Here is a 23,358-nt window from a genome sequence, read left to right as displayed (position 1 = left end):
TTTTAAAGTGTGGAGTGTGATGTTGCTGGAGCTTTCTTTGAACTCACAGCCACATGCCTCTAATAAACTGTAAAATGACACTTGGTCACCAAGCTCCATCCACGCACAGCATGTAGCTGCTACCCTGTTATCACACAGGTGTCTGATGTCTCACAGCAGCATCAAGCGTAGTGAAGCTTATTGGTTTTTCTCTCCTCAGGTGGGGATCTGTGGCCGCACAGGCAGCGGGAAGTCTTCTCTGTCGTTGGCTTTTTTCAACATGGTGGATATTTTTGAGGGTGAGTCTCCTGTCATGCTGTTAGCTCTCCTCACAAGGAGAGAGCACGTTGTTTTTTTCCACTTCTTTAATCTTCAAGCTTTTCTTCCTGTCCCTGGAGCCTCCCTGTTTTTCTCTGGTTCGGTATGTTTATGTCTCATTAAGATAATCGTGTTCTGTTTGGAAACTTTGCGGAAAGATTTCCCTCGGGGTTGTTTCTGTGAGTAGCTCTTGACCCAAGGTTCTACTTGACCCAAAAGGCAAAAACAATCACGCTGTTATGGTCCCCGTTTTTGGTTTCCAGTTTCCTCTGAGTCACTTACAAAATAAAAAAACTTGCCCTTCAAAAGATGTTCCTGACAGGAGGATTTACAGATTTTCAAGAGTAAAATTAAACTATTATGTGAGATTTAATTACTTTTTCGTGAGGTTTTGAGTGGATTCATGATTTCCACATCCCCTTCTGCCCTTCTTTCTTTATTTCTTTTTCTTCTTTGGTTGATGGAAAGCTGTTGTGAGACTGTTTATAAAAGATGGATTTAGTCTCAGAAAAGAAGCTGTTGCCTCTGAATCTTGCAGTCTTCCTAATGGCCAGCAGGGGCAGCTTCGGTGATTGCATAAAAGAGATTTTGCTCTCAGCTGCTCAGTTTTTTATGTTTATTTTGTACACTGTGGTCCCACTTAGAATAAATAATGCAACACTTTCTTTAGGATGCAGAAGTGTGGAGTATCTTTTATTTCTCGCTAGAATTGATCTAGATCTTGTTGTCTTTGAAGATGAAGATCAGGTCTGTAACCACTTGTCAGACTGAGTCAGACTGAGTCAGACTGATTTCAAATTGGCACTTTCATGGAGTTTCTTTGTCAGAATAAATCGACTTTTAGAAATGAGGGAAAATCTGTTGCTGTCTATGTAAACAGAAAGTCACATTCACTACTTAGATTGGGGGCAGGGATAGCTCAGTAGGTAAAGTGGTCACCCCATGATCGGAAGGTCGGCGGTTCGAATCCACTTAACGGTTACCCTGAAGTACCCCTGAGCAAGGTACCGTCCCTATACACTGCTCCCCGGGCGCCTGTTTAGTGGGCTGCCCACTGCTTCACTGAGTGAATGGGTCAAATGCAGAGAAAAACAAGTAATTTCCCCATGGGGATCAATAAAGTATCTATTATTATTATTATTATTAGATTCAGGCTCCAGTCAGAACCTCATAGATCTGAAACAGAACTTCTTCCACAGATAGTGATGTCACTGCTGCCTCTCCAGCTTTGCTTCTTATATGGGAAAATATCCAGAATACAGCCAGCTGGTAAGCAGATGAGTGGAGAACCCTGCTGCAAAGAGATGTATTGCTCCGTGTCTGAGATTGATTCTAACATGTTGGTAATCAGTCTTTGAAGCTACACTTTACACAATTTGTGCAAAAACTGGACAACACAAGATTGGAACAAAGTTGTCTGCTGTGACATTCAGATGATAGGATCAAAATTGGTGTAAATGGCATGAAAGTGTGGCTCTGTCTTGTCCTGTATTGATGGTTTAGGCTGCTGGTGGTGTAATGGTGTGGGGGTTTTTTAGTACCAAGTGAATGGCATTTAAACACCACAGCCCACCTGAGTATTGTTGCTGCTTCAGTAGGATAATGCCCCAGGTCACAAAGCTGAAATCAGTTGTACTCTAATGGCCTTCACAGTGACCAGATCTCAGTCCAGTAGCCACCTCTGGGATGTGGAGAAACAGGAGATTCACATTATGGATGAGCAGCTGATAAATCTGTAGCAGCTCTGAGGAATGCAGCACCTGGTTGAATTTGTGCCACGAGAAATTAAGGCAGTTCTGAGAACACAATGGGCTCCAAGCTGATACTAACAATGTCCTGAATATCACAGGTAGGATCGGGGACCAAGGGAAACCCTGGTGAATACCAGCACCAATACCAGATACCAAAAAGCATTCTTGACTTTGTGTGGGAGAGAGGAAGGAGACATGATTTTGGTTATATGACCTGATGGCTCGTAACAACACTGTGGTACACAGTACTGCAGGAGTATACCAGACACATGTAGACTAGACTGTCAAACTTCATGACTGCTCCAGAAGTTTCCTGACAGTAAAGAGCTGTTCCACTGTTCCACAACTAGAACCGAAGCTGGATTGCTCCTCCTGAATCTGAGATGCTTGTTATGTGGATTCAAGCTGTCCATGATATTTATAGACCCAAATACGACTTGAACAAGCTTACAGTTTTTCTCGATTGCTAAAACACATTTCTTGAAACTACGCCTCATATCCTCACAACAGTAAACACAAATCCATAACATCTCACTCAATTTCCCAAACATCCTATTTCCAGGTCAAAATGAAGCTCTACACCCAAAACTATTCACTCCTGCTGAAAAACCAAACTTTGCCCTCAGACATCAAACACAAGCCCTCAAAAACACACACACTACAACAGAGTTTTGCACACTGGTACAATTAATTCAAAACAATAGTTCCAAAACAAATAGGTTGCTTATGGTTCTCCCCTTCAAAACCCTTGTCACATGATAAACACAAAAGACGCAACCAATGTATGTACAGTGGCACATTGTCATTCATGTACTATACAGTACAACACACACCAGAAACATTATCCCACCTCAGCATCTTGTCTTTGGTCTGGGTCAGGCCAGAGAATCTCATCCACATCACAGGCTATATTGGCCCCAGCCAGGCAGTGGGGGTAAAATCCTCTTGCATGCCTGATCCACCCCTGGCATGCATCTACTGATATGTCTAGGCAGGCCTCTTCCATGGCCTGAAGGAGGTGAACACGGACATAAGGTTCTCGGTCATACACTTTCCACCGCCATGCCGAAAATAACTCCTCTATCGGGTTTAGAAAGGGAGAGTATGCAGGCAGAAAGATATTAGAAAACCTTGGGTTATTGGTAAACCAGTCACGAACCAGAGCAGCGCGATGGAAGCTGACGTTATCCCACACAACAACGTAGTGAGGCTGCTCTGGCTGTGCTGGTTCCCTGTAGTCCAGCTGGAACATATGTTGTCTTAAACCATCAAGAAAAGCAAGGAGAAGCATAGTGTTATAGGGTCCTAGTACGCCATGGCGGTGGAGTACCCCTTGTTGGCTGATGGCTGCGCACATAGTGACATTCCCCCCACGCTGACCAGGGACATTTACAATAGCCCGATGGCCAATTATGTTCCTCCCCCTTTTCCTTCTTTTGGTCAGGTTAAAACCTGCCTCATCCACAAAGATTATTTCATGGGGAACAGGCCGTCCTTCAATCTCAAAGATTCTCTGCAAAACACATAACACAGTAGAGTCAATCGGTACCCTGAACCACAGTTCAAGAGTGCTGAAATGGCAGCATAAACTGCCATGCTGTGATGGTACACAATACTTTATACAGTATCAAAACTCATACCTGAACATATTCCACACGTTGGTTTTTCACTCTGTCAGAGTTTCGTTCGAAAGGGGCTCGGTATCCCTGTTTCATCCGGAATTGATTCTTTCGGAGGATGCGGTCAATTGTGGAGAGGCTGATGGCATTTATACCTCGAAAAAGATGATCATCCTCAATCACTCTCCTTTGAATCTCTTGCAGGCGGATTACATTATTTGCAATTACCATGTTTACAAGTTCCCTCTCTTGCTCCTCCGACAAAAGCCTTAACCTGCCTCCACCAGGTGGTCGTCTCTGTGTCCTACAAAAATAGAAGCACTCATTACTGTAACTGTCACACATTCATTTTACAGGCAAATAATGGAAACATACTCAAGAAACATAAGTTCAGTAACTTAAACGTTACTGTACAAAGCAGTCTTACTGCAAGTACACCTACCTGTTTTCCTCCCTGAAGGTTCTGATGATGGAGGCAACAGTGAAGCGACTCAAATTTGGTTGTACTCGTTGCCCAGCCTCCCTCATAGTCATCCCATGGACAAGGACATGGTCAACTAAAGTGGCTCGAATTTCATCCGAGACTGACTGTCTTCTTGCCCTTGCTCTTCCCCTTCCTTGTCGCCGTCGTTCTCCACCTCCACCTCCTTCACCGCGTCCTCCTCCTCTTCCACCACGTCCTCCTCCTTCACCACGTCCTCCTCCTTCACCACGTCCTCTTCCTTTGCATCTCTTTGGATCCATTGTTTCAAACCTGAATGAGCTGACTTTGGCCCTTTTATCTATCCATCGCAGGTTCTGATTGGTGTGTGCTAAATTTTGACTCCTAGTGTTTCCACCTGGTTAATTGTGTGCTAATTGAGCTCAAGCTATGCTGACTTAAGTTAACATTATTGCATGCTAGTGCTTTCTAAATGACTACATGGTGTAAGCACTGTAAAATGTAGGGATTTGTGTGTAGAGTTTTGCAGTAACAGTTCACCAAATTTGAGTCATGTGTCAAAGCAGGGAATAGTGTTTATAGTTCAGGGAAATGGGTGAGCTTTTTGAACAGTAGCGTTACGGTTTTGAAATTTTAATTTAGAGGCCTGGTTATAGTGTTTAAGCAATCGAGAAAAACTGTAATAGAGTTACTTTTATAAATTCAATATGCTATAAATGATCTGTCAGAGTGAGCAGTAATAAAAGTATTTAAGGTGACTGAGTCCCAGAGACAAAATGACGATAGATATTGCAGTGTGTTTTGTTAGAACTAAAGCACTTCTTATTGTAAATTATTCCTTTAAAAGGTGTTCAGTCATCAGCCACTACTGCAGTACTATGTATATGTTGGAGGAAATATTTATTCAGCTCTTTTTAAACACTCGTGCGAGTCCTGCTAAGTGCAAATCTGAAGGCCTTTTTGTTCTTCGCATGCCTTGTTTTAAGAGAACCTGAAGTAGACTCTTGTATCAAAGAACTAGCATAAGGACATAACAAAAAGGCTCGACCCATTCTCCTGCACTCGTTTCCAGGCTCTAGACATGTTCCTTCAAGAGGGCAGAAATAAAGTCCTAAAGCTGTCTGTTTTAGTTATTGCATTTTGAAAGCAAGTCGTAATCGTACCACTCTGTTTTCACTCTGGCTGATGACGGCTGCTCCTAGACAGATTATTCAGACAGGGGTGAGATTACACAGTCACTTTTTCCATGCACTCACACACACAGCTGGGAAGACAGTTCATTTAACTGTAAATTTAAGACCATTGTGTCAGCAACATTTCCTTATAAAGCAGTGAAATAAAAGCAGAGCACCTTCCTGGTGATTGCTCTTCTGAGTGAGCTGTACAGAACATTCTTGATTTCATCACCCTGAAAATAAAACATTGTGTTTAGCTGAACAAAAACATTTGTTCAGGGTCGTTCATCGTGTCCACATGAAAGAGCTTTAGGAGAAAAGGTGGTTTAATTAAAGCAAACCTATACAAGTTTGTGCTGATGAGTGCAAATCCTCCGTGACACGTTTCTCTGCAATCGGGGACTCAGCTGGTTTCCATTCTGGTTATGTTCCTTTATAAAAACAAGGTTTCTGAGCACCTGTGTCATTTTGCAATTAAAATCTCCAGCTTACCACAACTACGTCACCATATGCAAAGAAATTTCCAATCTATGAGGTTCTGACCCAACTCTGGTTGTTTGTAGTTCCGTTGAATTTCTGTTTACGTCGACAGCAACAGGTTTGCAATTTTTGATGATTTATCACAGATTGCTAACTTGACTTGATTTGCTTGCACGCTGATGGGGAACTGATGGCACACTGACTGATTTATTACTGCTTTATCACCACCTTGATGCAGCAAAGTCAGTTTAAAGATGGTAACTGACTGATGGCTGCAGACCTCAACAGCCATTTCAAAGCAACAACGTTGCACATTCACTGTAAACATCCCAATCATTTTTCCGTGCTGCGGTTGTGCAGCAACGTTTTTCCATAGTGCATCTTTAACATAAAATATTGAGTAAGAGACATCACCTGGTCTACTGATTTTTAATTATGTCATTTTTGTAAGACAGAAACTACAATGTTTGAGCCGATGGGTAAACATGAGTTATTAACTATTAGTTGATTAGCAAAATGCATCTATGTTTCACTGTGGCATAAAACGAGGTGCCAACTCTGGCTGCCAAAAATATAAATAAAGATTAAAATAAATTGTACTTGATTAAGTGAACTGATGCTTAACAGTTAGTTTATACTGGCTGATGTCATCCTCCTGGTGAGAGGCCCATGGGAAAAGTGACATCACACCTGCTGGTGTGATGTCACCAAGCTTTGGTGATTTGTCTTATAATGCAGCCGTGAGATTTCCAGATTAAACAGAAGGAAAAGCAGCTTGAACTCTATTCCTGCAGCTGATGCAGAATGGGTGTTTTTTGGTAGTATTCAGGAGAAGGTCGCAGTGAGAACAGGACGCCTCAAGTGCCACTATAAATGAACTTCATGAGCTGTAGATATAGAAAGTTCAGAAGAAAGCTGTACTGGATAATTTAACTGTTATTTTTCTGTTATGAGAGGAGTGTTGGTGGCTGTAAAACTACCTGGAATGTGAACACAGTGTTTTGCTTATTTGCAGGAAAGATCATCATAGATGGGATTGACATCTGTAAGCTTCCTCTACAGACTCTCAGGTCTCGACTTTCGATCATCCTCCAGGACCCTGTCTTATTTAGTGGATCAATAAGGTAAACACTCGTGATTAACATGCCTACAGAGAACTTGACTATATTCTTTTTTAAAAAGTCTTTTTGAAGACTTATTATGTAAAGCCTTAGGATCTGGTTCCTCGCCATGTTTTCCTTCCCAGAGATTGCTGTTTATAATTTTATTCTTGTGTTACCAATCAGAACTATAATTTGTGCTCTCTGTGGTCCGTACTTCCAAATCGGTTACCTAAAAGGTAAAGAGAGGTAACAGCAAAGGTTAACATCAACAAAATCTGAATAAGATTTGTTTACAGAGCTTTAATTCAAATCTCCAAGATTTGAACCAGTAGTTATCTGCTAAAGGAGAACAGAAACTTTGACTGTTGTTTGGTTCTCTAAAAAGTTTCTTATATACACAAAAAATGTTGCGATGCACATCAGAAATGGTTTATCACAAGGACTAATCACCCAAACAGAAACTCGACAAACCAAATGCAGAAACCAAACCAACACTCCACAAATGCACGGCACAATTTAGGAGAGCCAACCCCACTGGGACGAGACTAAGCTGTGCACCTGCATGTAAAAGATAAATTGTCACTCTTTTGAGGCTGCCAGCACTCACATATTGGACAGACTAGACAGATGGTGTCAGAGACAAGTAAAGGAGGCCATCTATGTCCACTGCGAACATCTGTTGTTGAACAGCAGCAGCAACACTAGTCTTGAGATCTCTTCCCAGGTAATCCAACCCCACCTGCTCCTTGACATCAATAGCACACATGTGATGAACCACATGATTAATAGTGAGTGTATGACCTTCAGGACCACCTCCAATGTGGCATCTGGGGATAAATATCTGGGAATCTGTCAGCCGATTTAGAGCTGTGCAAACCTCTTGGCAGCCACAAAAGTCGCCCCCTTGTGGCCATAAAAAATAATCCAGATTTAAGACATTTTCATGTTGGCTTCGCTTTTTAGTCTTGGATGTTAAGGTTCACACTCAGGACTCAAGCACATGACACAGTCAAAGGGTTAAAAACTAAACAGTCTTCAGCTAAATCCAGCTGTGATTAATTCCATCTGGAATATAAGGAACTTCAGGTAAGTAATCCTGTTTTTTTAGGGCAGGGATTCGAACTGTTTGTCTCTCGAAATTAACACCTCTCCTCTTCAGTTTTCAAAGAACAAAACATGAATACACTTAATTGGGTGGGCTTGGTGGGGGTCTGACTTGCCTTTCAGGTGTCTGGCTTCTAGCTCAGAGAGAAGATCAAACAGTGAGTATGAGCAAAGTAGTCACGATCAGCTTGGTATTTCAAACAGCCTCAGCAATTCTAACTGTACTGGGGGAGAACAGTCAGGCATCACCCAAGGCTCGAGACCCAGCTTAAATATGACGTTGATTGGTGATGAGTAGCAGGTGTGCCAGGCCAGGACTTCTAGAAGCCACACCCACCACTTCATTTCATACACTAGCAGAGAGGCAGGTCCACACCTAGACTACACGGGGACCATGATGGTCCATTGTTTGTACTCGCTGTAGTCTTTTGTGTTTTTTTTGTGGGTTTGTGGTTAATACTTGCTTGTTCCTATAAACCTGTTAATGTGGGGGCATTTAGATGAATAATTTTGGGAAACGTTAGATATGATCAAAAAGTTTCCTCAATCAGCCCATAAAAGAAAAATACCAGATTCAAATCTTTAAATTTCTTGTCTACGTCCAAATGGCTTCCTGCAAATTTGTTCCTAGGAGTCCAGTTATGACCAGGTGAGCCGTGTGCTCTGCTGTTTACCGCAGATCGGACCGTGTGACTGCTGGCTATCGCCCTGCAGTTTAAAAAACCAGAACGCTTGACATCACAGTAAAGTCAACTGGAACATCCAGAGTTTGAGGGAGAACCTTTACTGGAAACAACCGAACCGTGGTGCACTCCATTGTGCTGTCATGAATTTGTGTTTTTTCCACACAACCTTGGCTCAGCACCTGCTCCACTCACCAGATATACCTCTGTGCACATGCCTCCACTTGCCCAGGATGAAATTAAGTCAGGCTGTTTTGACACACTAGATTTGATCCAGCATGCACGGCAGATGCACAAGAGCAAGTGCATATCGCGTCTGGTATGTTTGTCCAACTCTTAGAAACTGTGATGATGAAAATTGATACCAGAAACAGTGGAAGGAGTTTGTCTGGCTTGAAATTACAGTTGAAAAACTAAAAAAAAATCTACACAGACGGTTTAGGGGGTGTCCTGTTCTCGTCTGATGCAGAAACACTGATGTTTGCCACAAACGTTAGTGGACCAGAATCTAAACATGCCATCAGAGCACTGGCTCTTTTAAGCCTCCATAGCTGAGTGTCACGCTGCTTGATTAACCACGCTCAGATTTGGAAAACCCGGACTTGCCTCATTGTGAGCTCTTAACCAGAAAGAGAGAAAAAAAACCCTCTTTGCCAAATCGTAGTCTGAGTTCTGTCCCGAAAGATGTTTGTCACATGACGACACAAAGTCCCAGCTGTGGGGTTAGCGGTTGAGAACGCAGTGGGAAGTCTGGCCGGGACCTAATCTGACTTTTGTCACAGACGTCACGTACCGAGGAGGTCGCTGGAGAGATGAAGGACTCAGCGCCGTTTTGTGCGTACACACTCGCAGCCTCTGTGTGTTTGTGTTACCAGATGATAAAGTTACTCTGTTTGTTATAAAAGACAAAGTGCATGTGCTGTTTGTTTGGACAGATATGCTGCTCCAGATAATTGTATGTGAAAGTGGGAGACGGTGAGTGTGTGTCTGTGTTTTGGCATTTTCAGCAGCTCTTGTTTATGTGAACGTAAGCCTGAGGTGAATGGTCGGCAGTGACTGCTTCACACTGTTATCATAGATGCTCTCACACAGTTCGGCTCTCACACACACACACACACACACACACACACACACACACACACACACACACACACACACACACACACACACACAGAAGTAGTAATGAATGCATTATTTATAATTATTTGAAATGCCACAGTTTTAAAACAAACATGGAATTAATTGTTATATTAACCCTTTAACCTTCTTAAATGCAAACAGGACCTATTCTGTTTATCTACACGCCCCTTATTTTTGATCTTGGACTCTACTAGATTCACATTTTCAAATAATAATCTTCTATTGGCTGTTCACAGCCTCTCAGTTCATTTCCGGTCTGAAATGAGTGATTTTAGTTCCTATGTTCCTCAGTTTACCCCAGTAACTTTTTTTTATTGGCTGCCCCTCTTAAGCAGAAGGTTTAACCAGGAGGTGGGCGTGGCTTCCATGTCCAAGATGACCATGTTAGGGATGTCAGCTCTCTAAAACAGCATACAGAGACAAGAGTAAAAACAGATGCCTGAAATTGAGCTTTTGGCCCACAGGGATTGCTTGTACATGTGCCGATGTCATTATTTAAATCTATGTTTATGAGCATTAAGCTCATAAACATAGATTTAAGTATAAACATCTCACAAAACAAGGATAAACAGAACAGCTTTCTTTTTAATTATTTCTTTTTTACCATTTTCTCCTTCTCTCCTCGTCTCTCCTTATTTAACATTAGAACTCAGTGCCTTTTACTTCTATTTATCTTAACAATGATCATTTAAAACCGCTTTGTTTGCTTTCTTTTTCCTGTTTGGCCCGAACTTCCAAACTTGCAGCCCACTCTGCAAAAACCTGTTGAAGACATGCGCCTGACAATTCAACTTGTGTCAACAGTGTCAACTTGACTTATGATTTATGTGGCTGTCAATTGAATGTATAAAAATATGAAGATGTTTTTGAATTTTTTTAAACAAGCAGTATGAAGAGTAGACGAGTACTAACCTTCACTTTAGAGCCAAATTTAACTCAGTTTTCAGCTTGATTGCTGTACCAGTTAAACATTTTTTGGTGTTATAATCAACAGAAAACTGCTCATTATGCTATTGCTGAATGGCTGACATTAGATTTACTCCAAGTAATGAGCAGCCTGAAAAAAAAATCCTTTTTTACTTTTCACTTTTCAGCCAGATTTAGACATAAAAGGATGACTTCTTTTGTGGTCTTTTGACAACACTGATGTCATCCAAGGACGTCTTTTGCTTGTTTGGCATATTTAACTAAGTGGGTCTTAAGTTAAATTTCCATTTTCCATCTATCTAGAAAAGGTCAGTAATATTTTTGCTTCGTCCTGTTTAGATAATTGGAATATTTTGTGCTCAGAGTGCAGCCAAGAAATGATCCATCAGCTGTAGCGTCCACCAAATGCACATTTTGTTCATCACATTTTAAAATGCACACACATGTGATCTGTCTACTGCAAGACTAAAAGATCATTTGAGAGTTATATGGAACATTATGGCAGCTTGTGCATCCGTATATTCATGCAAGATGTTAAAATGCGGAAGGTGAAGCTGAATGTACATAACAAATTGTGTTTCTGAAGGTCTTCCAAAGCTTTTCTTTAGCCATTGGCTGCTTTTTTACTCATTTTGAATCCAGTCCTTGTACCTGATCATTTTCAGAGAAACATTTTGGGGTTTTTTGGACTGAACAATTAGTCATTGAAACATAAAAGACACCTAACTGAAGGGATGAACCAGTGTTGTGTCTACACATACAGTACCAGACAACTTAGCAAAGAACCAATTTACATTTATGTTTAGGCACTTTGTTACTAACAGCCTGTCACTAAAACACATCGCGTGGGCCATTTCTTTAGTTGAATCTATAAAATATTTTTATAGATATTTTTCTCATCTTGGCATGGTGTGCTATGTGTCTTTCAAACATTTGGGGACAGAAGAAGAACTAGAAGGTCAAGCAGCAGATGAGCAGTTTCTGAAAGGATTATCTGTAAGAAACACGACTACAGGTCAGTGGTGTTGGGAGCATCTGATTGGCAAGAGCTTTATTTTTTCAGTGTGACAGCGATCCCAAACACACTCTTAATGCAGTAAAATAATACCTGGATAGAAAAACACACAGTGGAACACTATCAGTCATGGATCGGCCTTCCCAGATCCCCAAGCAGTGTGGGATCATCCTGACAGAGAACAGAACAGAAGGCAGAAACATCCAAAGAAGAGGATGATGTTGGATGTAATTTGGGCAAAAGACTGACTGGACCGAGGCTGAATTCTTTGGATCAGTTTCTGCCAGTTGTCCTCACTATGAAATAAGATTAAATATAATTCATTTAAACAAAACAGGGATTAGGCAAAGCTTAGGCCAGCAAGCAAGCCATTCATGCTCCCGAATGTTTCTTCTTCTTTTTCTTCTTTTCATGACATTAGACTCTCTATAGAAATGGCAGCAAAAGTGCATAACGTGCAAGTGTTGTGCTGATCAGTCATTCGATGTGTTTTTGGCATTTTTATTCATTTAAAGGACTCACTTTCCTTCCTGGCTGCCCAAGACTAAAAAGACAGTAAAAGTTGCTGAAACAGTTCACATTCGTGATTTGTGATGTCTTTGTTGGTCTTGGGTCCATCACTGTCTTTATCAGCCTCTGCAGGTGGTGTATTAAATCTATGGTCAGTCCATGAGAGGTAGAAATATGCTTTTTTTGTGTTAATGATGTTTACTTGTTGCAGGTTTAATCTTGATCCGGAGAAGATGTGCACTGACGATCGACTGTGGGAGGCCCTAGAGATCGCACAGCTTAAGAACATGGTGAAAGCTTTGCCTGGAGGACTAGGTGCGCAAACTTAACTCGAGAAAGAATGCAGCTTATTGCACCAACAGTCGGTTTTGAAGTAGAGTACTTGATCGATGTGTTTGTGTTTAGACGCTGTCGTGACAGAAGGAGGAGAGAACTTCAGCGTTGGGCAGCGGCAGCTCTTCTGTTTGGCTAGAGCTTTCGTCAGAAAGAGCAGCATCTTCATCATGGATGAAGCCACAGCATCTATAGACATGGCTACGGTGTGTGCTTATTCATGGCATCTCGTGCAATCATGTACAGAAGCTTTTTCCTTAATAGAGATATATTTGTGGGATAGTAATTAAATGTTATCATCAGCCAGTTTCATTTTACTTATGTAACCCCAGTTGTCCCAAAAATACTAGAGAAGGAAGCAAAAAATGAACAAGGCAAGCAAAGAAAATGAACGAATGAAAGAATTTTAGTTAAAACAGGTTATTTCTAAGGCATCAGTAAAGAGAGACATGACATCATAAACAGCTTGAAATACATATAACTGGACTGGAGGTGGGTTGCAAAGCAGTTTGCATCGCGACAGCCCCATTTTAGCCTCGCTCTACTTTGGATCACGTTTACAGCAGCTCACCACTTCCTCACCTGACGATATGGTTTCTATTCTCTGTTTCGTCTTTCTGTCTTGCAGGAGAACATCTTACAGAAAGTCGTGATGACGGCGTTTGCAGACAGAACAGTCGTAACAATCGCAGTAAGTAGGGCTGCTCAATTAATCGAATTTTAATCACGATTACGATCTGGGCTTTCAACGATCATTAAAAATGACTGAGCCGATTATTAGCCCCTCCCTCATGCTTTACTCTCGCGCTGCTCCGTGTGGCAAATCAAGCGCACTGCTCTGCATTTCGAACACGCGTCACAACAATTAAGAGGACCCGAGGGAAGCTCGGAAAGCTAAGCAGAAGTTATTTGGAGAGGAGTGGACTGCCGTTGGTTGAAAAGAGAGGTAAAAAAAAAAAAAAAAAAACTTCAGTGGTGTGGAAACATTATGGGTTCGCGGAGTCAGACGTGGATCAAGTAGACACAGTGTGTAAACTTTGCTATGGTGTCGTAGCTGCACCACAGAGCAACACTGCAAAGTTTATATTTTTCATTTATTTCTTTTATTGCAAACATTTGCACTGTTATCAGTATTTGCACACTATTTTATATTATTTTTTAAAGTCATTATTCAATACATTGTTATTGTTAACCCTTTAAAGCCGGTCAGAGCAGCATGCTCGTTTTGTATAACTATTTTTAAATCCCTGTAGAACCTGAACCGCTAAGCTAGCACAATAAATTTTTTTTTCCATATGAAACCAGAGGAGTTGTACTTACATCTTATGCCATCAGCTTGTCCTAGGTCACGGTTTCCTTCCACATATAGCTTTGCAAAAATTGCATAAAAAGCGCTTGCAGGAACAAAAACATAATATTCCAGAAACACGCTTTGCCGATCCGATCAGCTGTTCTTAACACTTCCCACATTGAAAAAGACGTCAACGCGAACTATCGCAAGTGACATCATTTTCGCGGAAAATATAGTTTTTTACTTGTAGGCCTTAGAACTCGAATTGCACTGCTGGAAATAGTTTATTTTGATGCACATGCACATTCTTTGCAAATTTGCATCATAGGATTGTTTTTTGTTTTTCCTGCAGTATATAAAAATTGCTGTATCTCCACAAATAAAACTATGAAGACACTCAAAATAAATTTCCTGTTGTTGTAAACTATTTTTTGCAACTTTTTTGTATTTAAAGTTTTGAGGGATAAGCCTCTTAAATTTCTCCAAGTAGAAATATATGTAAAAAAAACAAAAACGATTTTCAATTTTTTTTGTAGTTTATTGCACTTTTTTGCAATTAATGTAGTTACTATGGACTTAATACATACACATTTTTAAAATATGGGCTATAACAGTTGTATTGATGTATAGCAACTTGAAATGCTCCCACAAATGGCACTACAGCATGTAAAAAAATAATATAAGCTCTGGTGGACTTGGTTCTATGGTAGGTCTTAAAGGGTTAAATAAATATCGTCAAATAATCGTGATCTCAATTTCAGTGAAAATAATCGTGATTATCATTTTTGCCATAATCGAGCAGCCCTAGCAGTAAGTCCTTCAGTCTTTTATCCTGTTGTTGTTACTAATGAGGCAAAAAAAAAAACTGCTGAGGTCAGCTGAGGTTTGTACAGATAGATGCAGATATGTGGCTCTCTTTGCACTGAGCTCTATGTTCATCTATCATTAAATTATTTACCCCACAGATGTTTCCTTTATCTGTGCCTTTTATTAATGGCCTTTCCCACACATAAACAGTTTGTAACACATAGTTCCTTATGGATTTAGTGACTTAAATTCAGTCCTCTTGTCCGGTTCTTTTATTTATATGCTTCCCTTTTTTCTGACTTTTGTCTCTTTGTGTTGCTGTCTTATCCTGCTCTGATTTTCTTTCCTTTCTTTTTCCATCTGTTGTCTCCTTCTACTTTTTCCCCAAATCCCCCCCCCCCCCCCCCCACCTCCTTCCTTTTCTTTTTTGTTTTCTCACTTTTTCTTTTTTACTACATCTACTACATTTTCTGTTGTCCTCCTTCATCTCCCTTTGTCCTGCCACCAGCATCGTGTGTCCTCTATCTTGGATGCCGAGCAGGTGTTGGTCTTCTCCTCAGGGATCTTGGTGGAAAGTGACTCTGGTCCCAACCTGCTAGCACAGGAGGAGAGCCTCTTCAGTGTGCTAGTGAGGACTCACAAGTAGACCCGGATCAACACAGACCACTTTGGCTCAGCTGACTCTCGGTCTCTCCTGTTTTCTTCCATTTTCCTGCCTGTTTCTGTTTCTTTTCCTGGCTGAGCCACAGCTGACGTCTGACTCTGGGTCTGCTGAAGCTTTACTGCCACTGACAGCCTGGTTGGTACAAGAAAATACTGCATGCTCTTTTAAAGATATTCCTTGTGGATGCAGTGCAAATTTGACGACAGTCTTCAGTGTTGTGACATTGTTTGTCCTCCAAACTAAAAATTGAGAAGGGATTCAGTTAGAATTAAACCTGAATTTGTATTTTTAGTAGCTGACTGGTTCAGATGCTTTACATTCATCTCATTCAGCAGGTTCCTGGAAAATTGGACTGTATCAATAAAATGGGTCTTTGGACATTTCTTCCAAAAAGAATAACATCATCTCCAAAACTGTGAAGAGTCCGCATATTTTAATTTTTAAAGCAGCTGATCAGTCTATAAAATTCTTACCAAATCCTTCATTTGATCCAACAAAACTAGCTTAAAACATATTATAATTTTTTTAAAACAAAACATTTCACTTAGACTTATTATGTTTGTGTTTTGTGTCGTCCCTGTGTGTCTCCAGCACCGTGTCCACACCATCCTAACAGCTGATCTGGTCATTGTGATGAAGCGAGGCAACATCATGGAGTACGACAAACCTGAGACGCTTTTGGAGCAGGAGGACGGGATGTTTGCTTCGTTTGTCAAAGCTGACATGTAGGACACGCGGGACCCAACGGCTGACAACCTGCTCAGTTTCTTGGGTTTTTTTGTTTTTGTATTTTTTTTTACCTGAATTACTTTCTTGTTGAGGTGAACAGCCCTCTGAGAGAATACCCCACTGCAGGGAAGCCAGTAACATACTGTTTCTACGAGGAGAAGCTTCCCTGTGCACTCACCAAATGGAGACAGGGTCAGCTGTCAGTCAGTGGGTTTAAGAAGTCGTACTAAAGAAGTCAGGAAGTAAAAGAAGGTGCTTTGGGTAGGCTTGCTAATCAATGAGTCCATCGGTTGGTTCATCCCGTTTTTATTTTGTTTGAATTTAAGAAAACCCAATTACACAAACCACAACATTACTAGTATTTGGACTGGAAAGTGAAATAATAAAGATATATCTTATATGTGATGAATGGCTAATGCAAACTACAAATGAATATATTTTCTCACTTGTCTCATAGAAAATCTAAAGTTATTTTTCTGACTTTCAAATTTTTCTCAAGATCTAAACAAGAAAATAAGCAATAAATATAATGCTTGTGAAGCTCACAGTATCAAAATGGGCAGCCAGGCATATCTTTCCTGTGCTCTAAGACTAAGAATAGTGAGAACACTTAATAGTTAATAAAGAACTGATAAAAAGCAAAGTTATTTCATTTCTTATTGCCAGTAAATCCCACGAATGACCAAACCTACTATAAAATATGTAATATGTATACTAAATAATGCAACCACAAATACAAAAAAGTAAGTCTTAAAAACTGCAGTTGTGGCCACTTGATGCTGGCTTCGAAAAATCTCCACAGATCCTGTGTCAAAATGTCTAAATTCACAAAAGAAATGAACATGTTGATGAAAAACGTGTATCTCAGATCGGTTGCCTGCAGTTGCTAGGTAAAATCGGCCAGAAAGAGGTGTACGGAGCTGCACTGAAAACCTCTGTGGTTGCTTTGGTCTGTATCAGATTGCTGCGGTTGCAGGTTGTGCAGCAGTGAAACTGTGAGGAATGTGATGAAGACGGTAAATGACGACTGTTCACCTTCAAAGTAAAAGTTGTTCCTTTTGAATCGTGTTGGTTTTGGCAGTAAGACACAACTTGCCAAGACAAGTCAACATTTCCAATGCAAATCTTCAATTCTATTGACAAAACAAATGAATCAGGGGCAACTTGGAGTTCAGCATCTCGCTCACTTTTGACATGCAGACTAAATGAGCCAAGAATCAAACTATCAAAGTTGGCCATATGATAGGTGTCTAGGACTATACGACCCATTTAAATTGCATATATGTTTAAAGTTAGGCAATACTAGAACTAGAACTAGACATCTCACCCATGTTTATGGCTTTGGCACCTTTTGGATCTGATGAGCAGATTTTTCTATGTTTGATTAAACTTGTGGATGCACTTTTCTAACCAAGCTAATAAGCACTAGCTGATAGCTTTTGGCTCCATAAAATGTCAAGATAATGCTAAAGCCATGACATCATTATTGTTATAACTACCATATTTATATAAAATCTCTCTGAGAGCACCGAATATGGATTACCTGCCTTAACAAATGCACTGTTACCTCTTTTTAACACATTTTTTTACACCGTTTTAAATGGATTTGAAAGGTTTTTAGGTTAGAGTATTAAGACAGAGGCTTGTGTTTGTTGGTCTTTTCATGGGATTTGTAGACAGCAGGAAATACATACAGTTTATTAAATATAAATTATGGCTTTGAGATTTTATTTCAGGTGTTGAGGCTGTGAAAAGTGTAAAATGTAAAGATTTAATAGTTGGAGAGTGAACAGAAGTGTTGTTTCATATTAATAGAATTTTTACAGTCTTTAATTATCTTGTGTAAAATATTTGTTACTTTTTAGATCATGCACCACCTCTGTTTATACTATGGAACGCCAGGACTGCCATAATGAATTAATTAAATACACCATTAAATAATTAATTAAATGTGGCAATAATTAATTAAAATTGGAATTAATTAATTAAATAAATAGTTATGACACATGTAATTAATTAATTATTGACACATTTAATTAATTATTTATGTATTTCACATTTTAATTAATTATTGACACATTTAATTAATTAATTATTGACACATTTAATTAATTATTTATGTATTTCACATTTTAATTAATTATTGACACATTTCATTAATTATTGACACATTTAATTAATTATTTAATGATATATTTATTTATTTCATTTTGGCAGTCCTGACGCCTGGCTCTCGTCATGAAATAATTTTATCTGTCAGCCTCACCCATCAAACTCAGGGGGCGGGGTTAACGCTGCCCATGCAGCTTCTCTAACATTTGATTGGTTGCCGTGTAAAGTAAGTCAAAACAGGTCGATCCTAGATAATCGATTGCTTGTGTAGACTTGGGGCAGCCAGTTATCCCAGAATGCAGATCAAATCACAAGCAGCAATGGTGGTGGTGTAGTTTTAAAATACCCCGTTTTTCTGTCACCAGCTACACTTTTAACAGTGTTTTAGCCGCGAATGTCGCGACGTATGTCTGGTCAGGTTGTCAACATAGAACATGTTTGCAAAAGTGCTCAGATGTTTTCAGAGATTTCACTAGCTCTGCTAACAGTTAGCATGCAGAGTGCACCCAGGGGGTACGTTAACCGGTTTGTTTACATATTCCACTCTCCGTGTTCCACATGTTGCATTCGCAGATTCTCATTTTCACCGAACGATCGTCTCTTTCCGCCTGGTCTTGTGTCTCTGTGCTTCTGTAACATAAAGAACGAGCTGACATTTTTCTCACGAAACCAGCGATCAGCTCAACAGACCCTCAGTTTACCTGCATGCATCCTCCTCCTCATCTGTCAGCTGTTTAACACCTGCTGCTAATTCAAGAAACACGCCTAGTTACCTGGTGATAGTCACAGTTTAACTGGGCAGCCGGTACTCGATATAACGCAATGTCAGCGCATTTTTCTGCACAAGATAAGTAAATATAGTGTTTTCCCCGAGCGCAGAGCTGCTGGAGCTTGTTTCCTTACAGAGCACTTTATAGGCGAACAGCTTTATCAGCGGCTGATGTCCAATCACCGGCACACAGCTTTCAAACCTCAGCTGAGTTTTAGCTCTCAGTGGTTAAACGCTGGACTTCATTCACTCAGGTTCTGTCTGTCGGGTCACGTTTACTTCGCTGTTTTATTTACAACTGAGCAAATCGGTTTGGCTGAGGTTAAAGTTACGTTTCATAACTGCATAGTTTCACAGACGTTTAATGGTTCACTGGCACATGTGTCAGACTGAACTATCATCTAAATATCATCTGTTTTTTAATAGTTATTCAACTGTATTCTAAGCACCAGCTGTCTGTTAGAATGTGATTTTTTTTCTCTCTCTGTTGGCAGAGGTATAAAAATGCGCAGGAAAATCTGACGTGCATGGCGAACTTCACCGACGATATTTAGGGAGGAATAAACACACATCAAACATAAATGAACCATTTGTCTGTCTCCATAATTGAGAGCATTTTCTCTTCTTATGTCAACACTCTCTCTCTTTTTTTTTTCTTTTTTTTTCTTTTTCGGTCATGTTATGTTTACCTGTCAAAGGCTTGTTACAAACTATGAAACACATCGTGCAGACTTCTGGATGTTAGAAGAAAACTAATACTGCTCATGAATGAGACTAAAGGCAGGAAGGTATCCTTTAAAACTAAACATGTTAATAGGACCTCCCTGTTTATATCATAGTTTATGATATAGCACGTGTATTTCAGTAATAGCTGAGGCCACTATACGTGCTGGCCTCATATCAAATGTGAAGGCAGACTGAGTCTATGTTTGACGTTTTTTATATCTAATCTTCCTTTTCAAACATTTAAACAGCAGCGAGTCTGCAGCTGAGGGAATACAAATTCAAATTGTCGGAACAGGTTTGCTCGTTTCTTGGATTCATTTGGTGATTTATTAAATGTATAACTGTTATTCTAATCTGCTGCTGAGTCTCTTACACTTTTCTTTATGCTGTATATTTTCACGTCTCTGGAATAGTTGGCAGTTAGATAGTCAGCTGGGAAACTTTGTGTTAACTCATGGAGCTGAGGATATCGTGGATATGCTGACCTCGCTGCGTGGTGTACAGAGCGAGGTCAGCATGATTAATATTCACAATAAAAATATTAGCCGAACATCATGAAGTCTGTATGTGTTTCATAGTGTCGAACAACCTTTGTACAGTTAAAGCCAGCAGTTACTACATGACAGAAACACCAACGTTATCTCTTTTATGTGTTTATACACAGGTCACGCTGATTACTGAACAAAAACCCAAAGATCAGATGTTAAACAGATTTATTTGCTCTCTCTCCTCCTTAAACATGTTTTTAATGTTAGTTATAATTCAGAATTGGCGACTGAAACACGTAGGACACATAAGAACATCAGGAAATAAAACACCGATAAATATAACCTCAGTAAAAGAAGTCAGCGGGGGTTACTACAGCTGTGTACCGGGGCCTGCGCTTTGTCGGTGGGATTGCTTGCGAGGCGAGCGGGTCTATCCCACGCTTTGCCGTGAGACTGGGCAGACATCTCCGAAATCATCGAAACACTTTTGCAAAGAGGCTGTATCTTGACAAACCGACCAGACACATGAAGATTAAACCACTACATTCTCGGCTAAAAAAATATTAAAACGGTATTTGGTAACACACAAACAGGGTTTTTCAAAGCTCAGTTCTGTTAGCTTCCACATGCCGGTTGTTGTGTGCTAGAAACAATGGCCACCAGGCCAAAGCAATGGTTTTGACTCGATCAGCGTTAACCCCGCCCCCTGAGTTTGATGGGTGAGGCTGACAGATAAAATTATTTCATGATGAGAGCCAGGCGGCAGGACTGCCAAAATGAAATAAATAAATATATCATTAAATAATTAATTAAATGTGTCAATAATTAATGAAATGTGTCAATAATTAATTAAAATGTGAAATACATAAATAATTAATTAAATGTGTCAATAATTAATTAATTAAATGTGTCAATAATTAATTAAAATGTGAAATACATAAATAATTAATTAAATGTGTCATAACTATTTATTTAATTAATTAATTCCAATTTTAATTAATTATTGCCACATTTAATTAATTATTTAATGGTGTATTTAATTAATTCATTATGGCAGTCCTGGCGTTCCATATTATACTGACTGGCACCTGTATTATGCAATAATAATGATGGAAGAATTTTTAAATGTATTTAAAATCCTTTTTAAAAATGACTGTTGGCTCTTTGGCCATTATTTTTCTGAATAACGCAGTGGAAGGATTTTAAATCAACCCTTTTGTATTCTACTCTACTTTTTGACCTTAAGTTCTGCCATAGAGGTAACACTGATAGAAATGACAAAGCTGATGGAATCATATGGTTTTATTAACCAGTTTAAGAATGCATTTATAATGATAAATAACACAGCTGATTGTTGTGGCCGTTCTTTGACTGAACATGTGTTGACATTTTTCACGAGATGCCAAAAATGAGACGTCACAAAATACCAACAGCAGTTTCCCAAGTGAAGGCTGGATACTCTATTTCTGGCCTACTTCTCCTTCCTCCCTGTTCTATCAGTTGTACGTCTATGCCTCCATTAGTACAAACACTGTAAGGTGTCACGGCTCGGCCTGCAGCCAGTGAACCTGCTGTCTGTCTGCGGTCATGCTTTGCTGAACTTTTTATCCTCGGGGACAATAGATACCCAGCATGCCTCCCGTTAACTCCAGAGATGCTTCATGGATGTTTGAGAGGGCAGTGATGTCTTTTCTTTTTTTTACTGAGGAAGAGCAGTAACTTGCAGTAACTTAATAATCAGTTCTAGGGGCTGAAATTTAGAGCTACATCAATCTCTATTTTGCACATTAATAATGCAACATTGGTAATAAATCGGATGAAACCAAATTAGAGCCCATAGGAGAGAGTGAATTTTAGAGAGTGAAATTTAGCATTCACAAGGTGAACATAAAGAGGAGTCCATATAGTAAAAAAAAAAGAGCTTTTGCATATGGGAACTGCTCCATCTCTTTGATGGGCTGATATCAACATGTTTTTATATATTTTTATTTTTAAATAATGAAACTTTAACACACTCACTGTTTTTATCAGACGGATTGGATTCTCCTTGGAAGTCCTAGCTAACACTTTTTGTTTTCTGTCCAATGCATTGTGTAGTAGATTTAGATTTAATGTTTTCATGGAGCTTTGTTTAAAGTGTCCATTAAACTAGGAGAGTTCATTTTCTGCTGGAAATCCTGTTAGAGGTAGACACTTTGTCTCTGCATGGAGAGTTATGAAGGCATTTTACATGCATCTTCATAACCATAAGCCACCTTTAAAAATGAAAAATGAACATTTGATATATCATTTCTTTCATCTATACAAAAAAGTTGTAATGTTGGCTAACTGAAATCCTAAAAAAGCTTATTGATGGTTTCTCGCTCGGCATGTATAATTCAACTTGTGTGGATCAGGTCTCCTGAAATTTAAACTGTAGGATGATGTTGTGAGCTGTTGTACATGTGTAAATGTTATTTTAGTCCATTGCTAGGTGGTTGCTAGGCAATGTAATGGCATCACAATATCTGACATAGATAAGAACCTTTGGGGGCCGGAGATGTACCTGTGAGCCAAGTTTGTCTGCCCGACTTCTGATGCTCTTGGAGGGTTTTGTGGACAAAGAATCAAACACACAGCAGAGATGCCAGAGTCCTTTCTTTTGCATTGAAAGAAAAATATTTGGGAGACAGTATCTCATAATTATGACTGTTATCTCCCAGATAAAAGAAAACTTCTCATCATCACAAGATAATGTACAATAATAGAAAAATGCCACAGAAACGTGCCTGACAGTGTTCACTGTGCAGTGGGACAGGAAATGGAACCGCTTCATAATGTGCTTGGGAACTGTTGTGTTTTTAATCATTTTGAGATTTAATAAGCAATTTAGTGATGGTTCTTGCTTCTGTTGGTTTCAAATAATAGAGATAGTCAAGATTCCTTATCACTGTCACTACAATGCAAGTTTTCATATATAAACAGCAGAAGTCGTCCCTTTCTGTAGTTAAAAACACACGCAACATGCATATCAATGAATGGCTATTTAATTAATAGGCAGGCTTTTTGAATAAAAATAAAAATAAAATGTCTTAAATATAAATGTTACCCAAAGGAAACCAGCTCATTGCCATCACAGTGAATCCATTTGCGCTGCCACTCCTGTGCTCTCAAACATAAAAATGACTGACCAACACTTACGGGTCTCAAATTA

The 23,358-nt window shown here is 39.6% G+C and overlaps 1 protein-coding gene across 7 annotated transcripts in view; it reads left to right on the top strand.

Moving 5' to 3' along the window:
- The window catches only part of abcc9 (ATP-binding cassette, sub-family C (CFTR/MRP), member 9), an 80,391-nt gene extending 62,390 nt beyond the window's left edge, over window positions 1-18,001 (top strand). For 5 of the 7 annotated variants that reach the window (XR_013093969.1, XR_013093968.1, XR_001167893.4 and 2 more), the window contains 7 exons: window positions 200-278; window positions 6,780-6,888; window positions 12,458-12,561; window positions 12,652-12,785; window positions 13,208-13,270; window positions 15,186-15,476; window positions 15,933-16,067. Coding sequence is in view for 2 of the 7 variants with exons in the window: in XM_024805653.2 (XP_024661421.2) it covers window positions 200-278; window positions 6,780-6,888; window positions 12,458-12,561; window positions 12,652-12,785; window positions 13,208-13,270; window positions 15,933-16,070 (627 nt within the window). In the remaining 5 variants the exon portion in view is untranslated. Of the gene's footprint in view, window positions 1-199; window positions 279-6,779; window positions 6,889-12,457; window positions 12,562-12,651; window positions 12,786-13,207; window positions 13,271-15,185; window positions 15,477-15,932 lie in introns of all 7 variants that reach the window. The other 2 variants (XM_024805653.2, XM_004566404.5) reach the window with 1 other exon arrangement.
- Window positions 18,002-23,358: the final 5,357 nt, after the last annotated feature.

The sequence above is a fragment of the Maylandia zebra genome, linkage group LG17 (genome assembly GCF_041146795.1).
Source record: "Maylandia zebra isolate NMK-2024a linkage group LG17, Mzebra_GT3a, whole genome shotgun sequence".
NCBI classification, from domain to species: Eukaryota; Metazoa; Chordata; class Actinopteri; order Cichliformes; family Cichlidae; genus Maylandia; species Maylandia zebra.
The sequence above is the reverse complement of the archived record's forward strand: the minus strand, read 5'-3'. Positions and strand labels throughout refer to the sequence as shown.